Source organism: Egretta garzetta, unplaced genomic scaffold (assembly GCF_000687185.1).
Source record: "Egretta garzetta isolate BGI_Z169 unplaced genomic scaffold, ASM68718v1 scaffold14, whole genome shotgun sequence".
NCBI classification, from domain to species: Eukaryota; Metazoa; Chordata; class Aves; order Pelecaniformes; family Ardeidae; genus Egretta; species Egretta garzetta.
The window spans coordinates 4,963,535-4,989,384 of NW_009259588.1; the positions used below are offsets into that span (position 1 = coordinate 4,963,535).

General features: G+C 41.9%; 1 protein-coding gene across 1 annotated transcript in view; it reads right to left on the reverse strand.

Moving 5' to 3' along the window:
* Positions 1-6: 6 nt before the first annotated feature.
* The window catches only part of RNF144B (ring finger protein 144B), a 49,806-nt gene continuing 23,962 nt past the window's right edge, over positions 7-25,850 (reverse strand). The window contains exons 3-8 of the mRNA XM_009637934.2: positions 20,146-20,250; positions 11,865-11,925; positions 5,734-5,938; positions 4,418-4,562; positions 2,643-2,732; positions 7-2,453 (exon numbers count right to left, since the gene is read on the reverse strand). Coding sequence (XP_009636229.1) covers positions 2,313-2,453; positions 2,643-2,732; positions 4,418-4,562; positions 5,734-5,938; positions 11,865-11,925; positions 20,146-20,250 — 747 coding nt within the window. The 3' untranslated portion in view covers positions 7-2,312. The remainder of the gene's footprint in view (positions 2,454-2,642; positions 2,733-4,417; positions 4,563-5,733; positions 5,939-11,864; positions 11,926-20,145; positions 20,251-25,850) is intronic.

Consider the following 25,850-nt stretch of genomic DNA (forward strand, 5'->3'; position numbering starts at 1 on the left):
GGGAAAGAGGGAGAGGACAAGGAAAGAAACCGGACTAGCAGAGCATTGGACATAGGTAAGACCACAAAACATGAAAACCCCACTAATTTTAACATGCAAAGGATATCGGTACATTGCAATGCTGGTTATGGTTAAAGAGACTGTACAGCTCCTATATCTTTGTCTTTGAGGCTTTGTTAAATAAGACTCTCAACTGCAAGTTCATAAATAAAATGGAAATGACAGTAGTGCCATAAAAACGTAGGTAGAAAAATAGTGCAAAGCCAAGGGCTGAACACTTTAATCTGTCTCAAGTACCCCCAAGCAATACCATTACCGCTTTTGAAGAAAACATGCAGAAAACATTCGCTATTTATTATAAATGGCAGTTGCCTGCATTGCACTCTCTATCTAGAATGTACTGACTACCTTTCTGCTTCCCTTCGAAGCTGTGGATGGAGAATAAATACAGCTTTTCACATTGGCGAGCACTGCCTGCCCTCCAGTCATGACTGTTAGCAAAGTCAGGCAATAGTTATAAAAGAAATCAATTAAAAAGTAAAACAGATAATATCATTTAAGGCTTTTGTCCCTGCTAGTCTGCTCAACAGACGACACTTTCTTAAAATAAGAACATCTACTACTTCTGTTTCAGTAACCAGAGAGCAAAGTTAAACAAAAAAAAGGTCACATTTGTGGCTGCCAAGAAGGCAAAGGTCCTGAGGCTCGGCCAAACGCAACAGCAGAGATGCTCTCTGCAGCACTCTTCGGGTGCCTGGCACTGTGTGCACAGAGAAGGGCAGACCAGCCGAGGGTGAGCCCGACACAGCGCTCAGGCTGAGCATCTCATTTAAACCTTGCAGCCCTTACAGAAAGGGGTTTGGAATTACAACAGATTATATAGTGCAAACTCGTATCAATTCCCACAGATATAAAATGCACAGACGGGAGTCTAGAACAAAAGCCACCACCGGCCAGGGTTGTAAGGAGCACCAGCCATTAAGGAAATAAACTCCAGGGAGCAGAGTCTGATCTCAGCTACTCCTGAGTGAGCCTGGAGTAACTCCAGCTCCTCAGTGAGGTTTCAGTGAACTTCTACAGGTGTAACCAATACCAGGGTCTGAATCAGATTGGTGGTGAGGCACCAAATTAAAATGAAGCGTTCATTAAATGACAGCCTTTCAGATTTAGAGTAACCAACAATTACCAATAACAGAGTTTGTTAACCTTGAGTGGTACAGAAGAAATACCCACCAATGGATGGAGTTTACATTTACACAGCGTTTCTCAAGTATTCACTTCAGCAGGTTCATAAGGTTTTAAAAGAGGGTTTGGCTCAGCCTGGTCCAAGTAACTTTTTAACAGGGTTCTTGCTGCCACTCCATGTAAACTGTTGAAAAAAATATACTGACTGCCTAGGAAATAAATTGTGCATATGTACTCGGTATATCCATGCCCGTGCAGCTGCTCTATGTACATACAACCAAGATCCCAATAATGCACACAAAATAGGAATTGTATCATGGCCTTTCTTAAAAATGCTAGCTTCATATTGAGTTTGCTACACCCATATTACTGAGAAAAGGCAGGCCCAATGGCAGAGAAATAAGCATACAGCTAATATTTCAAGGTAGACATGTCATGTTTGATCTGAAAAAATAACAGCTTTCTCAGGGTAGTCCAGTCTCGAAAAGAGAGCCCTACCTTAGTTAGAAACAGTTTTGTTGGGTTTACTTCTATAATTGAGATCAATAGTATAAATCAAATTGATTTCAATGCTGAAATAAATGCCATGGCAGCCAGTTGACAGGCAACTGTCAAATGTATTTTCTTAACAGTTTTGTTACCTTTAGCAGGACACAAGCTAGCAGGCAGAAGAACTTAATCAGTCTTTTCCCTCTCCCCCCTTTTATAGAATACTCAAAACTTTCTGAGAAATCTGTCACCAAAAACCAACAGAAAGCATGACAGGAACGACTGGGTCTGCAAAGGCAGAGTAATACTGCAGGATCAAGTCATGTACAGCTGACTGAAGATGGTAAAGTTCTAGCAGTCTCAAAAGGTGGCTCATATTTAAGGGTATGAACTACTGAATGGTGTCCTGTTTTCCCTTTAGAAAGCAAAAACCTATACCTTATGTACTGCACAATTATCTAAACTTTTCCTGCGCTGGGACTTGTTAGTGATAGAGTAGCCTGGAAAGAATAGGCACTTATCCCAAGAATTGGCAAAGGAGGGAGTATTATTTAGTAGGTATGGCACCAAAATAACAACCGTTGTGCTTTCTCACATACATATGCTGTACAGATGGAGTCTTGAACAGACACAGAGTTTTAGGTTGTTGGCGGGCTGTGTTTTTTCTTTTTGCTTCGGCAAGATTTGCAAATGCAGCAGATGATGCATGGAGATGCCACAAGCAGCAAGGGAGAGGTCACCAATGCTATGATACCTAGTCCAACGAGGATCCCCACAACCTGAAAGACATGGTGGAGAAAAGTATGTATTTAGTTAATGTGGAAAATAAAATACAGGTGTGCATGCATAAGCACAGCATAGGTCATAAAAAGATACATGAAAATAACCATCTTGGTCCTTCACTGAAGGGTAAAATCTCTTTGCTTCATGCATGCGTGAGAGCTCTGCTCAGCTGACTAGGAACATACCTGCGTTCTGTTCCACATCACCGAAGCCCGCGAGTGGCCCAGCTTGTTTCGGCAAGGGCCTCTGTCGTAATGTCTTAAGAAGATATCATTCTGAAAAACAAAAGGAGAAGCTGTAAGAGCAGGTTACAGTACTGCAGGGAGAGGTTCAAAACTGGACTGGAAATACAACTTTCCTGACACTGCTTTAAAATTACCAGCTGCCGGCAGACAAGTTCACCTGTCTTCCAAATAACTACCTAGAGAAACTTCATGCAGTTTCAGCAAGTGTGGTGTGTTTGGAACCTGAGCTATTGTACAGCATCTTTCCTTCCTCACCTTTAAAAATCATAAGCATATGCATTGCACCAACTGCACAAGTACCTGGTCTATAATTTGGTGATGGATGATAAAGGGGCCTGTAAACACCAGGTATTTCTGAAAGCTAGCAATCCTGAGGTACTTCTACTTTCTGTTCTCCTGCTGTCCCTGCACTTTAGAGTAGTTTTCTTCTTAGGCTTAACAGGAAAATTTAAAAAGTAGGAAATCCCTGTTTCCTTTCTGTTTTCCCAGTTACACTTATTAAATTCTCCATTTTTTCTTCAGGAGGTGACTAATGCCCTGCATTACCCTCCTCTGTCTGGCTGCACTGTAACTTGATGCTGCTTCCTCTTTCATTTTTCAGCCCTACTCTTTGGCTCCGCAGGTATTACCTTCATCTACACCCAGAGCTCCTGTAACCCTGCACGTTTAGAAAAACTACATTTGAATCACACAGCTACAGTTTCTTTTTTCTTTCCCCTTTGAACTGTTGAAAACTTGGTAAGGGCATGTCTGCACAGTCTGTGAGAATCTGACAGTCTTCCAGCTCAGCACAGTGTTAAGCAATCGTTGTGTACTGTACGTACTCTGAGGCAAGCTGTAAGACTCATGTTGAAAAAGCACGCTCACACACACATGGGAATGGGACATAAGGCTAAGCAAAACCTGTTTAGCATGCTGAGAAAAGGAAGGATGAAGAATGAGGAAGTCTCATTGTTTGCTGGCTGTGGAGTACAAAAGAGAAAAGAAAAGCCATGCAGCATCTAACATTTTATTTCAAGTGCTGGTGAAGTCCTTTTCATACTCCCACAGTTGTTACTGATGACTGTGCCAAAAATTGAAGCTGTCATATACACAAGTGCATTACAAGCTTGAAGTCCATACGAGTTGAAACTAGTTGGTATCACTTGAGAAATAACTAGCAACCTGCACTTCATAATCCACGTTCATAATCCAACATGTTTATCCTCAAGCCTACTAAGCAATCATTCTCTGCAGCAAACACTGCGCTAGAGATGGACTAGTAAAGGAGACCTAGTCCATATGAGCTCTTAATGCACCTGCCCGTGAAACAAACCCCTTCATCCAGTACTGTAACATTTTTTGGACAGGCTATGACCCTTGCATTTGGAGCAGATGGAAGACACTTACTTCCTGGCTCTCAACCAAACTATTTTTACTGCACTGGAAGAGGGAATCAGAGAAAGGTAGTGCTGGAATGGACCTCCAGAAAGCAACCAGTCTGTCTCATTTCCCTCGAAGAACTAGCATGGGACCCACAGACATGGCTATAATTCTTTATAGGAAAAGAATAAATAAAAGCACTGGAAATGAGAAGAAAGAAGTGAAGTTAGTAACTGAATTGAGCCAAGACGTACACTAGGATATCAACAAGTTCGTGAAGAGCTTGTACAGGGCCTCAGACTAGGCCCAACCCTGTTACCCTTTATCTAGCTGTTTTTTTCTGCAGCACTTACATCCAAGTTCTGTAGACAGTACCAGCAAAACGTGTGCTTGCAGTTCTTACACATCATCTGAGCACAGCCCTCATTTCGCTCAATATAGATCCGACAAACTGGGCACTGCTTAATTGGCGCCTCTGTCTCCATTCCAATAAGTGATCTAGAAGAGAAGGGAAATAGTAAAGTGAAATGTGAATGTAATTACTGTTGATATTCAGCTCCACTGCCTAATGTGTACTGTGCGCATTTTCCAAAGCATCTAATGTTGTCTTAATCCACTCAATGTGTGAAGCTTATATTCAGTACAATACACTGAACGATACTCACTACTAGGTGTAAAGTTATTTATATCACGTAAAAGTGAAATTCCGTTTCCTTGGTCTTTTATGCTACATAAAACCAACACTCACTATGCCCACAAATGTATCACCTATAGCATTAAAAATTAGTACTTTGTAAGACAGCTTGCACAATTCATTTAACATGACTGGAGTATGCGACTTATAGCACTGTCCCTGCCTGAACAAAACAGCCTTAAACTCCACTAAAGCCAAAGACCAAACCCAGAGGAGAAAAATTATGGGGAGAGCTCTTTGGCAACTCCTATTCGATGAAGTCTCTAGCAAGCAGAATGCTTAGGTTTTAAGAAAGAAGTCTTTAATTTCTCACAGAAAATGATAGAAAACTTTGAACACACATGACTGAACGTAATCTGATTCTGAAAACAAAGATGGATGGCCACGGACATTATGTAATTTAAACAATTTCTTGTTGTAGATTAATGCCTAATGTAACCTGCAGGTCATTTACACCTATGAAAAATGAGCATAAATCAAGATTTTTCACACCAAATGGGATATCTTACACCCTCGCTGCACAAGAATTAAGATTCATGTATGCAGAGACTGTATAAATACTAAGCAGGGGTGATTTCTTAATCACAGCATAAGCAAAGTTTGGATCCCAGAATATTAGTGTATTGGATTTTTTATATGGGCAAAAGTTGTAATTCTAGCATGCAAACAAAGCCTTCAGGCAGATTCAAAGCCCCAAAGGGCTTCACCTTTCAGAAGTGTCAGTGGCAACCCAAACTTGATCAGTACACAAATAACATAAAGTATTAAAAAATAAAATGTATCATTTAAAATAATAATTAGACGGGTATTATATTTAGGAAACACCAGGAGAGATGGACAGTCTCAGAGATGCACCTAAGGAGCTAGAAGGAAGCCGTTCCATGATGTGTCCGAAACTGATGTGAGGCACTGAGCTAGCACCCCATGCCAAAAAGAATCAAAAGACCACGTGGCCTCTGTGGATTCCCCTCTTACCCCTGCTCATTTGGTACTGGAGAAGTTTGGTTTTCCTGGCACAGGCGCTGCGGGTGCCATGCCTCCTTGCAAGAGGAGCAGAATATCAGGTGGCAAGCCGGGCACTCCACCGGCACTGGCGCTCCCGACTCCCTCAGTGCGACATGGCACACTGTTTGGCAGTCGGCTGCAGGGCACCATGTCCTCTGGGGGTCCAAGTGGACTTCTGAAATGTAACAGAGAGAGAAATAAAACTGCTTATACAGTCGCCTTCTCATTCCAGCGTCTTGTGTCTAGGTATGAAGACCCAGTTCTGTTTGTGGGTGGGGAAGTTGAAGCCCTCCGCGCTCACGCCCAGGGGCATTCAAGCCTCTCCTCTTCTTTAGGCAGGTCTGCATTTATGCTCTGCTAAGGCAGCTGCACTAGCAGCATCGCAAGACTGGCAATACACGAAACGGGCCATATTGGTTTTCACTACAAGGAGGTACAACAGACGAACCTAATTGCTGCTTGCTGAGAAGCACATATCTTTTGTGACATTAGGCCATGCCATGTCTTTCATGTGTCCAAGCCATGCAGTATCTTTCATGTAAACAGGAGGAGAACTGTCATTAAATTAATGTCAAGTCACTTTCTGTGGCTTATTTTCTCCCCTGTATCTACAAACTCCAATTAATATTCACTTTATTATGTGATCACTATTTGTAAGGTATCACATTACAACAATAGTCAAGGCAAGATGCAAGGTGGAGACACTGAGTTACAGACATCACCACATAGCAGTGAAGGACAAATATTAATGCCTCCTCTCACTCCCCAACCTTTATTCAGTGAATTTGGGCTTGCAACAGAAACTCAGCTGAAACACGTTCACTGCTAGTAGGAGTGCCCACTGTGGGTGCACTTCATACTGTTCAAGTCCCATGAGGTGCAGCCAAACACTCCCACCCTGCAGAGCCTCCCTTGAAAAGGGCTGTCGTGCTGGCAGGAGCTACCTGCATCTCCTCCTTCCCTGGGAGCTCTCTGATCCCACCACTGAAAATAAATAGATGGAGGGGATGTCTCAGGAACAGGTGGAAAGCCCTGACTGTGAGGTGTCAAAAGCCATTACAAAGTTCTTCTGTATCTCCAGCAGATAAAATACTGTCCCACATGAAACAAAAGGCTGCACAAGGGCCCCAGATACATGTACTCTTGCAAATTTTGCTGAAACAGTTGAAGGCACTATGCACACCCCGCTGCCTGCACTGCTCCTCTGCAGGAGGTTGCTGGTAGCCCACAGTGAAGGGGCTGGTGGATGGATATCTAGCAGATGCTCCAGTCAGCATGAAAAACAGTGATATCAGTTCAGTGTTCAGATATCCAGAAGCTAGAAACTGTACAACTAGAAATGTGTTCAAAGAAGTAAAACTTTCCCCAAGCTCTCAAGCATAAGCCATCCCTCCCTCCCGTTTGTTCAGGACACTTACAGTGAGGAACCACGTAAGGATGATCATCCCCTCTGCTGGCTGCAGGACACACAGGTACACAATTCTCTGACTACAGGTAATTTTTAAGTATGCGTCAGAGTGCTCTGACAGACGTGGAGAACTTCTACATCCATGGCAAAGGCTGTCATCTAGAATTTAGGCGGTGCCAGCAAAACACTTGTACCATCTACTTCCAGCCACTTCATGAATCTAATTGCCTTCTTTCCTCTTATTCTCTTACAGGTGCTTCCTTTGCCCCCCAAAACAAACAAACATTTTGCTTTCTACTGAATGAAAGTCAGAACAAAATAGTTTTCAGCTTCATTTGCGGGGAGAAGAGACACACATGAATGGGCAGTACAAGCCATTTTACATTTTCATGTACTTTTAAAAAGTAGAGTCCTGAATGAAAAATCATTATTTCTGTAGTTTCGCTTGGTGTCTCTTAAAAAAAAAAATCTGAACTGGGTAAGACCATGGCCTGGTACTGGCTATTGCATTTAAGTCTTCACACAATAGGTTCGGTATGATAAAGAGCAGTTAAAATGAGAGAAAGTGCAGTTCCTGCAGACAGCTGCTTAACATGCCCAACTTTGGAAACCTAGATTCTCCTATCCTGGTTTTGGACGACAGACGGGATGTCTGGTTTTGACATCAAGTGGAGGGGGAAGTTGGGCTGTAAATCTTACTGATTTTTACAAATTTGTTGCAGCAAGATGTAATGCATGAGATGAAACTCCCTCCTCTCCCACTTCCTCCATTTTACAAAGAACTTACAGATGGTGTTTTGCAATCCATGCTGTCTCATACTGTTTGGTTTACCATGGACTACAAGCGAAACCAGAAAAAAATAGAAAGGAGCAGTCCATCTTTTGGTTAGGGCCATTTCTTTCCCGAGCCTTTCCCCTGCTTCCCCACAGCCAGTTCAGCCACAGTCGCTCCACTCTCAGGAGGAAAGCCTTCCCAAACAGTGCCAGTACTGGGCAGAGATCTGGCCAGTTTTCACAAAAAGCGTGAGGCAAGCTGGTGAGACGTGGGAGACAGATGGGGAAAATGCAGCGCCCTGAAGAAAGGAGAATTTCTGGCTCAGGAGAGGTACTCTCTGAAAGGATGAGCCTATGCCTTTCACAGAATATTAAGAACACCTTTTAAAATGGACTGCTTTTTGGTCAGACATAGAATGGAGGTTCTCATCATCTACCACTCAGCCTATTGGGCAATTGTCACAGAAATAGAAATATAATTCGTATGTCCTCACCACATCCTATTCCTCTATTTCATTACTTCTGATGACCACATCAACCCCATCCTTAACAGATATAGAGCAATTCCTGTTTCTTGTATTAAAATGTGTTGCATAGAAGCTTTGTGGCTACGTCCTGAGTGGACGAAGAGAAGTTACAGATATGTAAGAAAGCTTGGTTTTAAGCCTGAAGACATCTGTATTCTAAGAACACAAAAAACACAAGAGGATAGAATGTTTTCAGTGCATTCCTTAGCAAATCAAGCATCTGTAGATATACAGTTGCATGCCAATTACTTCTCACTACTTTTTCATCCAATATTACTTGTCCATTTTTTTAAAAAACAAAGAAATGGAGAGAAAAACTATTTTATTAAAATATCTAGCACAGATGGGGGATGGGGAAAATAGCTTTTGGGTGTGTAAGTCCTTCTTCAGGTCTTCAAAATTTTCCTTAAAATTCATCTTGCTATGGAAAATGTCTGGAAGGGTGAGAAGCACTGGCTTTAGCAATCACTTGAAGACTGGTAAGCAAAGACTACAGAGCAAGACAAAGCCTTTCAACTTACTCAAGAAGCTGGTTAGTTATTTCTAGCATTTCTAGTAAATCAAAGGGGGTGCTGAAGCAAAGAGCCCATATCTCAACAGAATAAAGCTGAGAAGAAGGGTCTAAATATAGGAAGCTGAAGGGTTTGAATAAAGGGCTTTGTTGATCAGAGCAAAAGTCATGAAGGACACCTTAGTACCTGCCTATTTTAAGAATCAGAATTTGGCCTATTGCATTTGCAAGCATGGAAAAGTAGTACAGCAAGGTCTGGAAAAATTACTCTCTATTTATTCCCCTTACCACGCTGACTCCTTTTCCCCAGCAACAAAAAACCCTAGCAAGCCCAAGTTAGCTCTTCCCCAGCGCCTGGCCTGAAGAAAAAACCTGAAAACTAAGAAGAAAAGGGAGCTCAAAATATTTCACATATAAAGGTTTTCTTTATTTTTAAATGAACCCTGAAAGTCTGATAAGAGCAATGCTACCATTATGCTGTATTTCAGTTCTTCAAATGTTCCTTGTCATTAAGTAAATCAGATTAATTCATGGCCCTCAGAAGGTGTACTTGGCTCAGCTTCTGGCTGATATCAGCCCAGCACACTGGGCTGCATCCTGACTGGACTTCACATGTTTTTTAGGGAAAGGCCCATCGTTCAACACACAGATTGATGAACTGCTTTTGCTGCTAGGTCAAGAAGCCACAGCTGAGTCTGCCTTAGGGCTGGTGTGAGAATGGATCATGAGGCACACAGTGCTTGTGGTTGGCGAGGGCCTGCGGGAGAGGGCAGGGTTAGGCAGTAGCAGCCTGGGCTTTGCGTACCACTAGGTTTGAAGAGGTCTAGGTTACACTATGGTTGGCACAGACACGTGGCACACATCAGATTTCAGCTGCCGGGAGGCCCTGGGCAGATTCCAGGTCAGAATTTGGCCCCAAGCAGGTGTCATCAGGAAGGCTTATTCCTAGTTTCAGAAAAAGACCGTCAGGCCAGCATTGGTGTTGGTCAGGGCAAGCTAAGGTCAGGTCTGAGTACAGAGCTTCAGGCCAGTAGAAGCTAATGAGCCAGGTCAGGCTGATGAGTCCAAAAAGGTCAGCCTTGGGGGCAGTGCCAAACCCAGGATAGGCAAAAGGTCTTGGCCAGGGTTGGGATTAGTGCTGGTGTCCAGATCAGAGCTTGAGTTAGCAGGAAAAGTTGTTCCCAGGCATCAGTAAGCTGGATTTATTGCTGGGGCCAACAGGCAAGGCGAAAAGGTTAGGGTTTAAGCCTGCTGCTTGGATGCCAGTTTTACTCATCATAAAGGAGAAAGGACAGATCTTAGAAACATCATGAAGAGAGGTAGTGGAGTTGGAGGAGGATATGTCAGGCAAGAAAGAAAAGGGAAGGAGGATTTAAAATATAGGCAAGTTTCAGTCTTCTGCATATGGGATGCAGTAAAAAAAAAAAAAGAAAGAAATGTAACAGGGAGTTGGACAAAAGATCATGAGTTCAGCTTTGGCTAGTATTGAGGCGGAGATACCAGGAAAGCATTAGTTTCTTCAGCTAAAAAAAGGTTTTACATAAAACAGATTAATGTATTGCAACAATGTCTCTCTTTCTCAATCCTTTAATATGGTAATTTAACAAGCTGATTTCCACTCCAGGGCTGCTTGGCTTATGAACTGGAGGCACTTCATAAGGAATTAAAGGTAGATGAGAAGATGGTAAAATAGGAGAGAGAACTGAAAAATGAAAGCAAGGTTTGGGATTTTTTTTTCTTTTTTGGCCTGAGTGCCTGGAAATCATAGTTACAATCTGCATCTGCCCATGAACTCTGTGGCATACTTGAGTACACACATTTTGCAGTTCTTGTACTTCATGGTCATTCACCGTGACTCATGCCAGATGAGATTCTGTAAAAACCCATATACCCTTCTATCTGACCATCTTTTCAAGTGCATTACTGTGCCTAACTTTCATGAACCTCTGCATTTTCATACACATTACCAATCCATCCGAATGTAAGCATGCAAGCAAAGCAAGAACACAAACACTGTCTTTCAAGGAAAGTTTGAAGACAGGCAGAGTCAGGGCAGATCAGTCTCAGATGCACTACCCTGCAAGCTGCCCCGAGTGAGGTCTTTGAAAAACACTGCAACTTCCAGCTGAGACTTTCAAGTTGGTGTCCGTCTTTAAAATGAGCATGCGACCTCATCTTTCTGACTAGTAAGTTTCTTCTTTAGCCTTGGCAAGGAACCGTCTCATGAAGCAGAAGGCTGACCTCTGGCATAGGAAAGCTTGGCCCCAGTAAGACCTTCAGTTTCTAACTTCTTTACTAATAGGCCATACTCAGTAATGAGGGGTCTAATTAACCCTCAGGAAAAAATAAAATATACTAGATGAACACACATGACGCTTATGTAGAAACATAAGAAAAGGTCTCTTGTAGGGATGTTTGCAAAAACCCCCATCACACTGCAGGGCCCGTTACCCCCATAAGTTCTGAAAGATCCCTATGGATGTATGAAGGGACTGTGTGTGCCCTGCACCGGCACCCTAGCACTTTGTCTAGTTCTACCAGTACAACCACCACCTCAAGGTCCCAGGATGAGTATGCTGGAGGAACAACGATGGAGCTTCAGGCACGCAATCTGAGAGTGCTGCCCACAAGCTCATGTAAAAGCGTGGTATTTCAGTAAGACGATTCTTACTCTGTTGATTGTGCTCCACTAAAAAAATTTCAAATTTGTCTGTGGAGCACAGTCAGACCTAGTGATTGCTCTTAAACTATTTCAGAACAAAGACATGTTTTCTCTCTCTTCCTTAACTCACCCAACAGGCTTTGTCTTTGCAGTATGTAATATTGCTGCCTCCACTGACACTTTGAAAAGGAAGGGTAATAGAAACTGAAAGGTTCGCACCTCGTTCAAACTTCAGCCTCTTGTATAACTGAAACTGGTCAACAGGCACCAAACAGGCAATCTGAAATGAGAAACAAACAGAGAGAAAAAGCATTAGAAACATAGACTTGAAAAAAAATTAATAAGCACCCTGTTCTACATGCCTGCTCTTCTGAGCTGGCTCTCAAATCCACCTTCTTTTCCCCCTTGCTTTCACCACACTTCCTCTGTACCTTGACTTCCTTCTCCAAAATGTAAAGTAGTTCTTGACCTCTCCTACTACAGCCACACAGCCCGGTAGTTCAGCCCACATCTTTGTTACCATGCATAGGAAAGCCTTCTCTGTGGATTCTGTATTTATTTCAGGCTTCTCAGTTTTATTTCATGTTGGTTTAATGTAACGAAGGGTGACAGCTTGCCAGCCTTGGAAACTGCAGCATGTTGTTCATGCACAAGAATACAGCTCAGATGAATGGTTCCTCATTCATGTCTCCCAGTCTCAATGCCAGGGGTCACTTAGCTCTGAAGAACTTAAAAGCTAGTCTGGTTTCCATTTTTTATTCATTTCATGGGTTTTGGGCTGAGACAGTTAACACCATCGCTGCTGGAATTTGCCTTAGACATGCACCAGCCCACTGGGAACTGGACTGAAGTTAACAAATGTAGTTGGCATAGACAAACAGGCTTTGCTAATACGTTTTACGCGTTACCATAATTAAACAAGCAGCCTAAAAGGCTAAATGCTCTAATCTCCAATTAACAATCTATGTGAGAAAACCAAGTACCCTATTTAAAACTAATAAGCAAACCTGCATACAGGGTAAGGAGGGGTTCAAAAGGAGCTTCACAGACACTGCAGGGGCCACATGTTTGCTGGACTCAGAATATGAGATCATTCTCTTACTTGATCTATTTGTAATATTGTACCAGCACTGAAAATGCCCTTCTTTTACTGAAAATAAACCCAGATTAGTACTAATATGTCTCACACCTGATCATGTGAGACAGTGTAGAACTGACAGCTTCAAAAGGGGCTCTCAACCCTCATGTCCAGTATCCTACCACAGTCCTTCAGATTACTGTAAAAGCCAAAATTTTTCCCTCAGTGAAGTGGACACTGGCCCTTGCTATCCTTCTGGGTTGTGTGATACAGCACTTGTGAGAAGTACAAAGACAAAAAATATATTCAATATCATGCTGTGAATACATTTACTTTCATAGGTAGAAAAAAGAAAATATATTCATTTGTATATTATAAAATACGAAATTGCTTTATTAAGATCTCAGATCAATTAGAAATAAAATTGAGTTTTGAAGCAAATGTTTGGATCATTTATTTGACCTAAACCAATGTCACACAAAAAATAATCCAACAGATGTCAAGATTTAATGTTCAAACAGGCTTAAAAGACTTACAGCTGAAGAAATCAAAGGATTTAATATCAAAATGGGAAACACCAACAAATCTTCACAAAGCATATTCTTAGTCTAGTAAGTCAGCCCTGGGTCAAAGTACTATCCTCATTCAGTTTCTGAATTCAGGGTGTAAACTATTTTTTAATATGAAAGTATTTGCATGGGTAAGCAACATTACATTAATGTGACTAAGACAGAGAGAGCTTCCTGGGAAACTCTTCACCTGTTCATCAGGAGTCAGCTGAAACACTCTTGGAAAACCCATAATAACTTAATCAAATGGGGAAAAAGAGTGAAGTTCAGCAGCTTCAGCAAAGAATGAAGCCAATGAACAAAGCTATATAAAACCCACAAGACACATTATTTCAGTATTGCCCATTCCTCCCCAAGGCAGCTTCAAATCTAAATAGAGTTTGGAAAACAAAGAAAGTCATCTGCTTTTCCCTAGCTGGGTGAGCATTGGCAAATACTTTAAATTTTCCCTTCATTACAACTAAATTAAAACAGCGAGTCTCAATGCTGTAAAAGCCACTTGAGTGAATTGTTTAGTTGTCCAGACTCTTTTTGTGCTTGCTCTTGCTTTTAACAGTTTTTCAAGAGCAGTTCTATTGACCCCAGAATTTCCCATTTATTAAAAATCGGCCTTTTTGATTACAGTGGGAGCAGAGTTAGTTTTATTGCAGATTTCAATAGGAAGCAGAGTCAGTGCTGAAAGCTTCCCGTTCTCCTTTTGAAAACCTGATCTTACCACACCAGCCTTCCCCACTGGTTTCACCCAGCCTCACCCTTCTTCCTACATAGCCTCTTCACAGCTCGGCTCCCCCCTCCCTGCACACAGCCCTGGACCCCAGCACACGCAGCCCATCACCTCTGCCACTGACCCCCCCAGTCTTTGAAAGACCAGCTCCTGATAGCACCCACATGGAGATCAACCTGAGAGGTGCTGAGCCGAGGCGCTAAGCCAAAGCCCCTCAGAGATTTAGTATCTTTAGGCACAAGGAAAGGAATGCACAATCTGCTGCTGTCTGAATTCAGTGCCACATCAAAGCGGTACATGCAAACTCAATTGGGAAAAAAAAAAAAAAAAAAGGAATGTGAGTATCAGGTCCCCCCCAAAAAATAGCAAATCCTTTCCTTAGTGAACTTTTAATCTCGTTTATGCTTAATCGAGAAGGACAGCCATAAGTACAGTAAGGGGATTAGGCGTTTATCTCCACCTGCTTGGCATCAGAGCCTAAATGCTCATCTTCGTACAAGTTTCCCAGCCCCACCCGTGAGTCCATGCCAAACACCTCCTTTCCTGCACAACCACACACACTCCTGGGCTGGACAGAGGATGGTGATCTGGGGAGGAAGCAAACCAGCAATCTGGCAGATGGCAAAGGGCCAAAAGAGAAAGACCATGAGCACGTCAGAAAGCAGACTTTTCTTATTCTAGGCTACGAAATTATTCAGTGCAGCAAGAAATGCTACAGGACAAGTTTTGGGATTTTTTTTTTCTTAATACTGGGTTAAGGTTACAATAAAAACCTATGAAGATAATGAGAGGCAAGGACTCTCCTCTCATGAAAAGATTTTGATTTGAGATTTACCCGATTGTTGGGTGTTGAAATAAGTTTTCTGGTTTTCTATACCCTGTAAGCAACGCCTGCAGTTAAAATACTCTTGTTACAGAGCACAAGAACACGTAAGAGCTCTCACTAAGAACAGCAGCTTTCACCTGAAGTAAAAATATCCATGGAAAAAAAAGCAGTATTCTGAAGGCTCACTAGCACAAAAAGCTCCAGTTGGACCCTTGCCAAGTGTCCAAAAAGATTGCCCAACATGGTATGATAACCAGGGGTGCTATTACTACATGAGACAAAAGAGCAATGAAAGGAAAATGAAAGGGTATGAAATAATTGGGTTCAGTTTACACAGGGGCAGACTGTTCCTTGTAACCTGGGCAGTGCAGCAACCAAGAGCCAAGGAAGAACAACTCCCCTGTTTTTAAACACTGGCTACCACAGTGGAAAGGGAAAATCACTACTCCACCTATTCTCAGGCTTTCAAGGGACATGCAAGGAGGCAATCAAGAAAACTGAATAGATTTTACTTCCTTTCACACCCATATGAATCAAATGCCAAGGGAGGAAAGTTGACCAGGACAAGTGCTTCTCCCTGCTCTTTAGCAGTTACGCAGCCAGGGCAGATCGTGCACGGGCAAGCAGGCAGCACGAGCTGCTACTTGCAAAGGGTGGCATTGCCCACCTCTGCGAAAGCCCCACTCACAGAGGCACTGTCTTGTTTTGCAAGGAGTGCAAAATAGTTTTAACTTGGGCTGTGGCTTGCTTTTGGAAAGGGTATGGGGATTCAATCTCTTTATTGTTAGAAATTACACCCACACCTTTCTTCATCAGCTACCATGCTCATTAGAGTCATCATGAAATATTAGATCATTAATTTTCTCCATTAAGGAGCTCCTCTCTTATTTAGTGACAAATAAAATCAAAATCAAGGCGCTCTCATTTGCTCTCCTTGGATTTATTTCAAAACAAGTAAATAAGAACAAAACATTTAAGTTTGATCCTGAAACAGATAGGCTGGCCTGCAACAGTTGCTCACCGTCCTCCTCATTTTACCATTTAAATCGCCTCCAGCAAAATGTAAACCAATTTTTCAAATTAAAACTGGTATTTTAAACTGACTCCCAATGGGATTTTTCTTCAGCTATGTATGGAATATAATGCAATTAAGAATTCTAAGATCTGGGTCACTGTCCCATTTCAACACCACTTTACAAAGCCCTGGCAACCCTCTGTCAGGTTAGCACTGGTGTAGATCACAGATTTACACAGACAGGGGGACAATAAGCAGAATCTGCACTGCATGCAAAGGGGTAATTCTTGTCACACTTAAGAGGCAAAAGGAGAACCAAAATCGGTATTTCCTTTACTGCCTGCTGCACGGTTTTAATCCAAATCAGATTATGTATAAATGGATCACTGGCAGCAACGCTACGAGCTTCAAAACAACACGGGAGTCAGAAATAGCAAAGCGTAATCCCCTAGACGTTATCCAAGTGAGTACTGCATTAGAAATCCCTGTATGCAGTTGAGACTTACCCTGATTCATAGCTTACACTCGTGATTGGATTTGCACCAAGTAAAACCATTTCAAACCATAATAAATTACCCCTTATTTAGATTAGGGATATTAACTGGTCCAATTAAATCAATGGAGCAAATTCCCAAGAGACACAGGAATATTCTAGACAGAAGTTGTCAGCACGGTTAAAGAGGACTGCATTAACGTAAGATGTTCCTTCTACCTTCTGCTTCCAGGAACGAATCCAAATCATCATTGTTTATTGTACTATTAGAGCTTGAAAGGACAAACATCTTGTTTAATGAGATTGCTTTTAAACTTTCCTTTTCTTTTTGTGTAACCAGCTATTTGAAACAGTCTGTAGCCAAAACCATTGCCTTCCCACTACCACCACCCATTTATTTCTACTTAAACCCAGCAATACTACAAGCAGCTGCTATCTTGATGTAACAGGTCAAGATATGACCTAGGATTGAACTTGATTTCAAGCACTCCAATGGAACAAATCCTTCTGTTTGAATGCACTATTTGTCAAAACAAAAAAACTGCTGGGGAACGTACCAGTCTCAACTAGATTTTGTTAAAGTAAAAATAAAAAACAACTAAACACAGGGGTTTCAGAAAACATATTTTCAAAGTACTGGAAAGTACAATTTTCTAGTTCAAATGACTTTTTATTTTAAGTTTTTTGAGAATCAAAACCTGGAGCATTTTCTTCTGAGGTCCAGTGAGACACAATGTCCTAGCTCACCAAAAGTAAAGCCTTCACTCCCAGCATCTCCTACACTCTATGAATAAGCAGTTTACTCCCCAAACACTGATGAACTATTCAACTGTCTTAGAGAGACACATTCCTACTATTCACACTTGCTCATTTCTTCATGAGACATACAAGAAGAAATTCTATTCCCTGTTCAGAATGTTAACCAGTTTTTGCCCCCCTCCATTCCATGAAAGCAACACAAGAAGTACATGTCTCAGAATCAAGAGCTGTGAAAAGGCTCTCATAATTTAGTACCAAACAAGATAAACTGTGAAGAATTTTACCGAGAAGATAAAACAGACTGAAGTCGCAATGAAGACAAATAGGTCACTGGAAAGCATTGAAGAAATGTTACATACCTTGAATATGAGGGAAGTAGAGGAACTTTCATAGCTATAATGTGTTATAAATTGCTTATAAGCTTTGTTATTAATTGTTCAGTTTCCTTATTGAAGAGTGCTCAATCCAAAATTCACTGAAGTCCATGGAAAGGCTTTCCTTCACTTCAAATTACGCCTAAGTTCACCTTATCTCCCTTGTGCAGGCTAGGGCAAAAGGCACTTAAAAAGCAAACAAAACAACCATGCTAGCTAACATAACTAGACACAATTTAGCCCAAAGTATAAGAACCGATTTTAACACCATGTCCATGACAAAGACAGTTTGAACTGCTATTTTTTCTCCAGACTGTAATGGTACCTGGTAAACATCAGTCACAGCAGAGTCTGGAATGGACATGACATGAAAAACACACTTTTTCAAAAGCCTGATGCTAACACAGGCACTGTCCTGGTGAGGAAGCTTTTCCTGCCAGAAGCCAGAGACCAAACATCCAGACCCTCCAGAGGTGAGAAGGCTCATGCTTGTACACCAGGAATTTCAGAGTGTGTAATGAATAAACTGTAATTCTAAACAGTACTTCCATGACAAATAGCCATATTTAAGCACATTCTCTACCACCAAATAAGGTTCTGGTTTTTACATAATAGCTTTTAAAGGCCACATTTTCACATGGTGCAGCCTTTATAGAGAAGAAAAAAGAATACAGACCACTCATACATAATCAGTAGTTTACATACTAATCTTTCAGATAATTAATGGGACAATATATTCTCTCTATTGTTCCTGGGGTTTCAGGGGTGGGGGGGTGGATTCTTCCTTAAAGAAATAGGTCTTTCGTAAAATATATAAGCAGTTAATTTTAACCAGGTTGAGGGCCTGTTTGCTTTTCAAATGGAAGGTCTGTGTTTCAAGCACATTGCCAAAAGGGAGTGTCAGAACATTCATTCATCCACGGGACACTAATGCACATTTGGGCTGTTTAGTCATTCTGCCTTCAGCCCAGAAAGCACCCAAGGATTAAGCTAATGGTCCATTAATACATGGCCTGGAGTGTCCTCCTGCTTCACTAAGGGGAAATATATCTCTATAATCCTATAGCATCATAACCCTATCTTAACAGAGCAGAATTCTTCCTACCATTTGTTAATTTTCTTTAAAAAAAGCATTTTCTATAAAGGCTAGTTGGCTCCAATCTGGTGCAATGGATGGGAGGGATATTGCTACGCCCTCCCTGTATCTATGCAGAAGAAAGGAGGAAGGGAAACAGCTGGATACTTTCCACAATAGCTGGATTCATCCAAAGAAAAGCTCCACCATATGCCTGCATGCCGTAACAAACATAGCTGCCACTCCCAGGCCTTGATTCAGCTAAGCATGGTGTTTCAAATGCATGGTGGAGAGAAGATCCTGAATTTTTCTGGAGAAAAAGGCATTTTTGGTATTGGGAACTGCATTTGAATAGGATTATATACTTCTACCACAGTTACGTCGTCTGTATACATAGGGCTCAAGGGAACCCAGAAGATAAGCTGCTTTTCTTCAGTTCAGGGATAGAGGTATGATTCTCCCTGATTTTGTCCCTGCAAACAAATGCAGAAAGAATGCACAAAACCAGCCAAAATCCCTTAGCCACCATTTTTTCCTTGTTTGCTTTTTTCCTGCTTGTGTTCCCAGGCCCAGCAGGGACTTACCTTGCTCACAAAGCAAGCAAGCAAGAATAGCTGCAGGGCAGTATCAGATTTGCGCAGTTTTCCATGGCCTTCTAGATGCAGAGAACAGCTGGCACATATGAGGGTTCCAGTCACACTGCCAACAGCTCGTCCCCATGTCATGGGTTTGGCACTAAACCCAATTCAGAAACTTTACACCAGCCCAAAGTCAGGCAGAAGGCTGCTTGAGCATTGCTGGGAGACCATCAGGCAGCTTGGTATAGGGGCTATCTACAGCCCCCTTGAACTCCAGTGTCCCAAGTGGTGCAAGAAGGTTTGCGAAGCACATTTCCCCTCCAGTTCCTCCACCTCCAACTTTCAAACTGAACCTTCCAGTTACTCTGGGAGACTGTGCATGTGCCAGATGTGCAAACAGCTCTGCCTAAACCTCATTTAGCTTCTGAGCTCTCTCCCATCTCTGCCTTGGGGATGAAGACACTCCTCATATCTCTTAAGACCTACTTCCATCAGTATAGATGTGCAGATACCTTTCCTTCCATATAACTATACAGATTCTTGCATGTTTATATTGGGCTGCAAATTGGTTGTTGCAGCCCAATATAAACATGCACGAAGAAATTCTGGCCTTGCATACCATCAGTTTGAGTTCTTGCTCTTGAGTTAAGAGAGACACGAGAATTTCAGTGTTTGCAGTCAAATCAAATCTGATTCAACTGACAGTACTAATGGAGGCTCAGCAATTCTGGGATGCAGGGTATTCTGGTTAAGTCACCTGCATGGGTAATTCAGAGGTTGTCCGGATGCCAAGTAAGCCTTTCCTCAAGGCACAGAGGGAGGGAAAAAGGAGCAAAACTCTTGAAAAACATCTGTTTGTTTCTAGTTCTTCTTGTCAGTCAGGCTTCCTGCCAAAAGCTCATTAAAGGCAATCAAAGGGAGGAAAAAGTGTGTGATCATATTTATTATGTAGATAAAGAAGTTTGCAGGACTTATGTTAAAAAAAAGAGGAAGAAAAAAATGTTGATACCTCTGCTTCTTGTAGGGTCCCATGGTTCAAGCATACCATGTCTGGACATGTGATAGGAGAACCACAACCTTCTTGAATTGCCAGCTGCATGTACTGTTTTAGGCACTGGAAACAAGTAAAGAAAAAAAAAGTTATAGCCCACATGTTGGTAACACACAGATGCTAGAGGTGCTGCACAGCTACCACCTCTGCTGCCTTAATTGGCTGTCCTGAAGCTCCTGCACACAGAAAACATCAATTATTACAAGCGTGAATGCTACAAGTCATTACATTGGAAAGAATACAACAAAGAACAATTAATTATGCATGACTTCATCTGCCAAGCATTGCGTTTACCCAAGTCAGCAAGTCAGACCTTTCAGCGCTAACAACCCCTACACTCTGCTAAACTGGGATTGGAGGATTTCGGGGGGGGTGGGGTGGTGTAGGTATCTTTCATCCTAATTAAACAGGCTTCGCTCTTTTGCCTTTCCTTCCGTGTTCTTAATTCAGACTCTCAGCCAGCAGTCTCCATTGTAGGAGACCTCATTTACAAGAAAGAGACTACTGTTCTCAGCTGCATAAAAGGGGAAGGGAGTTTATAACCTGGCTAGGAGGCTGTAATCTGCCCTAGAAGATGTGCAGCTATCAGTTCTCTTGCCCCCCACCCCTCAACCCCCCACATAGACCAGGTAATTTCCATGGTTTACCATGATTTATCATCAGCCTCTAGTCTATTAAGCAGGAGTTCAAAGCCCATTTCCAGCATGGAGGCTGCCTTATGAATGTTTCCAAATATTTCATTACACAAAAATGGCAGGCCTCCCCTCTCCAAGGAAAAAAAGCCCTCTGTTCTCCCCACATTTTATTTGGCATGCCAGTTGCAAATACATTCAGCTTGTCTTTTTAACACGTGTTATAGAGTCTTCAATAAAATCATCGCATAAAACTGGTGCAATGGACCAAAGAACAGTGCTTGAATTGTATCTCCAAACTACACAGGTAAGTAAGTGAACTCACTTCTAAATCAAACAAAACAACCAAGTCTTCTCAAAATAACCAAAAAGCATACAGTAAATTGCAAATCACTGTTAACAAAATAACAAAACATGGATTTCTGGCAGATTTTGGTATCAGTTTGCATAGTTTATTGTAAATGAAAACTGACATATTTTACAGGCAGCAGGACTAATGCAGCTTTGTTCCCTAAAGATTTGAATTTCATGCCCATGTGATAAACCTCTCCTCCTCAGTACTGCTGGCCTCTTCCCTTATTGCCTCATCAGTTTTCAAGACATACGTTGAAGCGTAAGGTCTTTGAAACCTCTGCCTCTCTGCCAACTTTCAGAACAGGCACTGTGTTCAAAAGACGGGTTGTGGGGAAATCACAGCCTTTCAGAGCATCAGCTCTGGTAAAGCCCCAGGACTCTCCACAAACCATTTTTCCAGTATTTATAGGCATTTAACATTCAAGTATGCATTAGTTTAGACTGTTCTGAGAAGGCCTTGCATGTTGTGTTCTGATTAAAGAAATTTCCTCATTTGTGTTTTTATTGGAAAACTGGTACCCTCCTAAATGTCAGGATAATTAGGACTTTTACAAATGGAAATGAGATTTCCTTATTATTCTGTCTGTCTTTCTACTGAAATGTCCACATGTTTTAGTTAATTCTGATGAACTATACGGTGATATTAGTTCAAGCAAGTAGAATTAGCTTAACCTAGTCGCATGTAAATGAGCTTACTTTTGATTTGTAAATATTTGAAGCGTATTCATTTAGAAGAACGTAGGAGTATAACCTAAGTGGTAAGCTTTAAATATCTAGCTCATTAAGCACTAATGGATTCAGATCCAGCATGCACCCCTGTAAGAGAGCAGCAGAGCAGGCTGTAAGGAATTGATGGTGCGAGTAGTGTGTGGGAGGGTGAGGGAGACACTTACAGGTGAAGAGCAAAAAAGAAATCGTGTCAGAAACTGAAGGCAGTATTAGCTCCCTAGGGCGTATCAGCCCAGATTTAACCAGGAGCTATTCTTTTATTACTCAAACAGCAGTCTCGGTGCCCTGCCCCACCTCCTCGCCCACCTCTCCCAAAGCCATCTAGGCACAGTGCTTATAAAAAGTCAGTTTAACCACCGGACCAAATCACCCCACCAGCACATGCAGCTCCTCCACAGAGCAGTAAGCAGAAGCAGGTACATAACCACAGCGGTGCCTGGGAGCAGGTACCCTAGGGACACCGGAGCTGCCAGGGCCCTGCCCAAATCTGTTGCCACCCACAGTCTGGGAACTGGCAGCAGGTGGCACAGGGAAAGCCAAAAAAAGTGTCCCCAGAGCCCAGGGTGGCACCCAGTGCCATTACTGATGCAGACGGGGACAGTGGGTGACCTGCTCCTGCAGCCCCACATTCATTAAGCACTTGGCATTGCCCACACGCTTCAGATGGTATCACAGAAGAAGGGGGGTATCAAGTCCTCACTCCCTGCACAAATTCTCTCTCTGGTTTGTGCCTGCACCCAGCCTCCACCATGACTGGCGCAAACAGAAAATTCTGCCCTCTGACTCCCTCCCCCAAAGCCTGCATGCTCTGCAGTGTGTTGGGTGCACTTCTTAAGGTACGTGGGCCATGCTCCAGCAGAGCCTCCTTACACCTCACTCCCTCTCCTCATGGGAGACCTGATTACTTTCTGGATCAAGCCTCAGGGCAGCATTTGGGGAAGGGCAAATATTTCCCTCCTGCCAAAGCATTTAGTTTGCCTTAATTCCTCAGCAAGCATGGGAGAGCAACCTTTTACTTTCTCTAAGATCCTGGCTTCTGTCTCCTCTGTGGTGCTGCCTGATATTTAGTAATTTGGTTTGACAGCATGGTACAGTGGATTTGTATTCCGGGGGCAGCTCAGGTCAGGCAGCTACAGAGGGAGGACAAAGCTTGAGAAGTTACTGCAGGCCTAGCAGCAGTCCAGAGGCTTGTTCTTAATTTAGACTTCCAGGACAGAAGCTCAGAGCACTGACAATCACCCTTCCATGCAAGGATGGGCATGAAGCTCTTAAGGAGCTTAGATCCACAATATGGATTTTGCAATCAGTTTCAATGTGCAGTATCTAAATCATTAAGGGTGCCAAGCCAGGAGCACAGAGATTTCTGAGAATTTCTAATGCACCTGAATTCTCCTTCTCTTCCACCTCAGTGTTTGGTTGTAGGCAAGGATAGATGAGCAACTGGAGCCTTCTGCAATACTATTAGAGGGTGCTGTGCTTTCAGAGATTTTATAATAGGTCTGTCCAGTGCCATGGATCTTCAAATGTTTCTCAGAAAACTTCCCTGTTAAATAGTTTTTATAGATATTAAATATTTTGTCTTGATTTTCTGCTCTTGGAGAAGGTGCTGTGGGTGAAATTCAAGAAGCTGATGGAAGAACTTAAAGGTGCTGGGAAACTCGAAGGAAGCATTTAACATTTACTACTGAAGGATTAAGCTTTTTACTTAAGTCTGTACATGAATGAAAATGTGAACTTTTTGTTCCCTCCTTCACAAGTTAGCAGCAAAGAAGAGACAGTGGAAAATCACTAAAATTTAAAAATATGCCTTCACTTTAACAGTAAGACTGGTTTTAGAGGGGTTTTACTATTATTTATAGCTCAGCTACTAATTTAGCTACTTACTTGAGAAGTGGCAAATAAAAGTATCTGAAAAGAGGTACAAGCTGCAAATGTGATGAAAAGAGAATTCATTGTCTACATAATGAATCACGACTGACCTTCTCAGTAGTATGTCCTCCCACGCTATGGAGAATACATTACACAGACATAAAAAGTTAAGACTTTGTGCATTTTGTCTACAAGAATGAGCAGTATCCAGGCAGGAGAACTGCACATACTACATACGCTACTTAATTGCTCTACAAAATGAAGATACAAAGTGAAGATCAAGATACTCAGCCTTTTGTGGTATTAGAGTTCCTTGAAAGGATCTTAATCCTGACATCCAAGAAATCACCAGGTCTCAACACCCTTGGTCTACACTCCCCCACCAATTCCTTGCAGTGAGGTGACTTACAAGCACGGAGAGCAGTCAGTGGCTGGAGAGGCCGCACAACAGGACCTGTGCCTTACAATGACAGTCACACCATCATCTTACTCTCCATGGACAGAGCAAGTCATCAGCAGTGACCTTCCTACTAGCACAGCAAGGTTTCCACGAGTGCATCACATAGTCAAGGCAGAATGGTTGAGGCAACAGACTAAAAATCTACTGAGGTCTTGCTGAACAGGTTTCCAGTGAAATTGGAGGTTTGGCTTCACTACGTTCGCCCCTCAAATAAATGGTAGACACCAACCCAAGGAATTTTAACTTCCATACCTGGAAGTGTTACCTTAATCAGTTTCATTCAGTTTGCTCAGGTATACCCCACTGAACAACTATACCATGTACATATCTGTGTTCTGGGATACATCACAAAATCCCTAGGCAATCAAGCAAGAGGGATCAATTCAAATGTAATAATGTAATTCCACCAGTAAAACTCAGTACACCTAACAGAAGGTTTTGTTGCTGATCTAATGTTGCAAAGCACGTTTTGCTTCTGCTGGACTGCTGTCAACTTCAGTGGAAAGAGTACTACAAGTAAGTTTTTCTCTGCCTGAGATTCATAATGTATAGTGAGACCTTTTTCAAATAATTTGCTGAGCATTTTGGGGTGAGATTTTTTTTTCCTTTTATGTCGTTTTTGTCTTCCAGGCCATTACCTTCTTCTGTTTAATAAAATAAGGTCAGTATCCATTTACCTACTTCAGAAAATGCTACTAATGAGTATCGAGTAAGTAAGGAACTGTAAAGTACCTGGGTCAAATTTTCAGAGTACATGCAACATATACACATTTATTTTTTATCTTGCAGGACTTGTAAGAAAGATTACAGTTTAGGTAAATATTTACATGTGCCCCAAGTACACATTCCCCTCCTGGAGCTAAGGCTTTGTTGAAAGTGTATGTTGTAACATGAGGGAAGAATCTCTAAAAAAACACTGAAAAGCCCAATCCAGCAATGCACAAACTAAAAACATAAAAAATTCCTTCTTCAGTAATAAACACTTCCTCTAATCTTCAAAAGTGTTTTCTATGGTCAGCTGCAAGCCCCAGGAATAGAAAAATTCTGTTCAGGCTATTAATGGATTCTTCATTCCAACACTTCTCCTACACGCTGCTCTAACTTCAACATTTTTTTTCCCCAAAGCATATTGTATGGAGGGGATTTTTAAGGTACTGACCAAAAAAAAAAAAAAGTCCATTTGGCAATGTATTTAATCTGCAAAAGGACCATAACAGTTCTGCATTTTAACATAAGAATGAGTTCAAAGTATAATTTCAGTATTATGTTGTTAGGTAATGATATGACAAAGGCACTATATCCCTCTCACTGTGAAATCTTGTGTTTCTATTCAAAGCCATTTTCAGATAATCTCTGTACCAAAGACAAAAGATGAATCTCAATCATTCCTACATATTGGTTTTTCAAGTACCTTGACATGTTCCATTACCTTGCTTGTCTCCCATCTGCATGCAGCTCTTCAGCTCCCTAAATGCAACCTCACTGGTTTGGACGTGAAAGCATAAAAGGAAACCACATATGTGACATGACAAAATTGAACAGGTAGTTTTATTAAGGAAGATGGAGGGATGGCTAGGAAGAAGAAAGAAGTGGAAAAGGCTGGCCTGTTTGCCTGTCAA